Here is a 1,783-nt window from a genome sequence, read left to right on the forward strand (position 1 = left end):
ACATTGTATTTGTAATTTTAGCATTTCCAGACTGCCTTTTATTTTATATTCGACCCTGGGGAGGAATAAAAAAGTAAAAGCTTTAAGGCTTCAAATGCTAATCTTTTTCCTAGCTGCAGAAGGAATGCTTTGACAAAGTGCTGCTGATTAGACTTTTTAATGAAAATGTCATCCTTTGCCAATTTAAAACAAATAAAATTTTTATTGTTCCTTACCACTTAAAATAAGGAAGCTATTATTAAGCCATAAAACTTGTGTGAGTGAATATTAGGATGATTCAGTTTAAACTAAAGAGATGTTAGTCATTTTGTTCACATAGTGATCAACCAGTGCTTATATTCTGTACAGAACTAAAGTGCAAGCAGTTAAAAACAATAGGTGGAAAAAATTAAAGGGATAAAATATAGCTTTGCTTTAGAATCAAAGAGATAAATGTGAATGATATAGAAATTGGTCACTATTCGAGTGTATGGCTACATCCCTCCAATCATAGTGGCCCACGACATCTTGAGCAGGGACAGTTCCTAATAAGAGGACCTTGAGAGATTGATGGCGGAGAAGGCGTCTCCAGACATCTGCTTTCCTTGGAGCTTGCTGGCAGGATTTTTTTCAACAGCATATCCTATTTCCTCATGATGACTTGATTCTTAATAATTTTAATAGTGGGTGTCAATGTGAGTTAAAAGGGCTCAAAGAAGTGTGTTGGAGGTGGAAATGGCAAAGGAAGGATACACATTATTAATACTGTGAAGAAAGAAAAATCCTCTCATTGAAGGGGATCCCTTTTAATGAAGGCCAAAGACCTTCATTTGACCTTTAATATAATTCTCAGACTAACAGTATCCTGAATCTAAAGAACTTTAATGTGCATAACCAGAAAGAGATTCTACACCTTCCCATATCTTCAATGTGAAATCAGAAAATTAATGCTATTTAAATGTAAGACACACCTGGTCTCGGTAAGGCATGTTGGTGATTACACTTACTTTCGTATGAGTTACTCTGAATGTTGCATTTTACCTTTAGGGTACTACAGGTGCTCCAGGGAAGCCTGGTCAGTTGGGAAATTCAGGCAAACCGGTAAGATGCTATTTTACCTCTCCATAACTTCTAACCCATTGTAATTAGTGGGTTAACCCATTGTTAACTTTTTCTCTACCTGCCTTCCTCATTAACAGGGCCAACAGGGGCCTCCAGGAGAGGTGGGACCCCGAGGACCCCGGGGACTGCCTGTGAGTACTCTTTTTCCATCGTGCCTTTCCGAGGCACCTTCTCAGGACCTTGCTGGGCATTCATTCATTCATTCATGAATGCTGTCTGGTGTTTGAGCATGTGCTAGAGCAGATGCACAATGGAATGGGAATGCTATTTAGATACACAATACATCTTTTCAGAAAATGGAAACAAAAATAAGTGTATAAAAGAAGCATGATGATCCTTTCTGCTTTCATCCTATGTTGAAGGAAATATGTTAGTGTTATTTCAAAAAACTTTTCAGATATAGTTCACATACTATATAATTCATCTGTGTAATATGTACAATTGATTGATTTTTGGTATATCCACAGAATCGTGTAACCATCACTACAGTTAATTTTAGAACATTTTCATCACCCTGAAAAGAAACCCTGTACCTACCTGTAGTCATCCAACATTTCCTCCCAATCTGTTGAACTCTAGACAACCACTAATCCACTTTCTGTCTCTATAAATTTCATATTTATAGAGAAATTTCATATAAATGGAATCATACAATATGTGGGTTTTTGAAAAAATAATTGGC

General features: G+C 36.6%; 1 protein-coding gene across 1 annotated transcript in view; it reads left to right on the top strand.

The window, feature by feature from the left end:
* The window catches only part of COL9A1 (collagen, type IX, alpha 1), a 126,069-nt gene that overhangs the window by 67,669 nt on the left and 56,617 nt on the right, over positions 1–1,783 (top strand). The window contains exon 19 of the mRNA XM_012646511.1: positions 1,179–1,232. Within this exon, the coding sequence (XP_012501965.1) occupies positions 1,179–1,232 (54 nt within the window). The remainder of the gene's footprint in view (positions 1–1,178; positions 1,233–1,783) is intronic.

This window comes from Propithecus coquereli, unplaced genomic scaffold (genome assembly GCF_000956105.1).
Source record: "Propithecus coquereli isolate 6110/MARCELLA unplaced genomic scaffold, Pcoq_1.0 Scaffold244, whole genome shotgun sequence".
Lineage (NCBI taxonomy): Eukaryota > Metazoa > Chordata > Mammalia > Primates > Indriidae > Propithecus > Propithecus coquereli.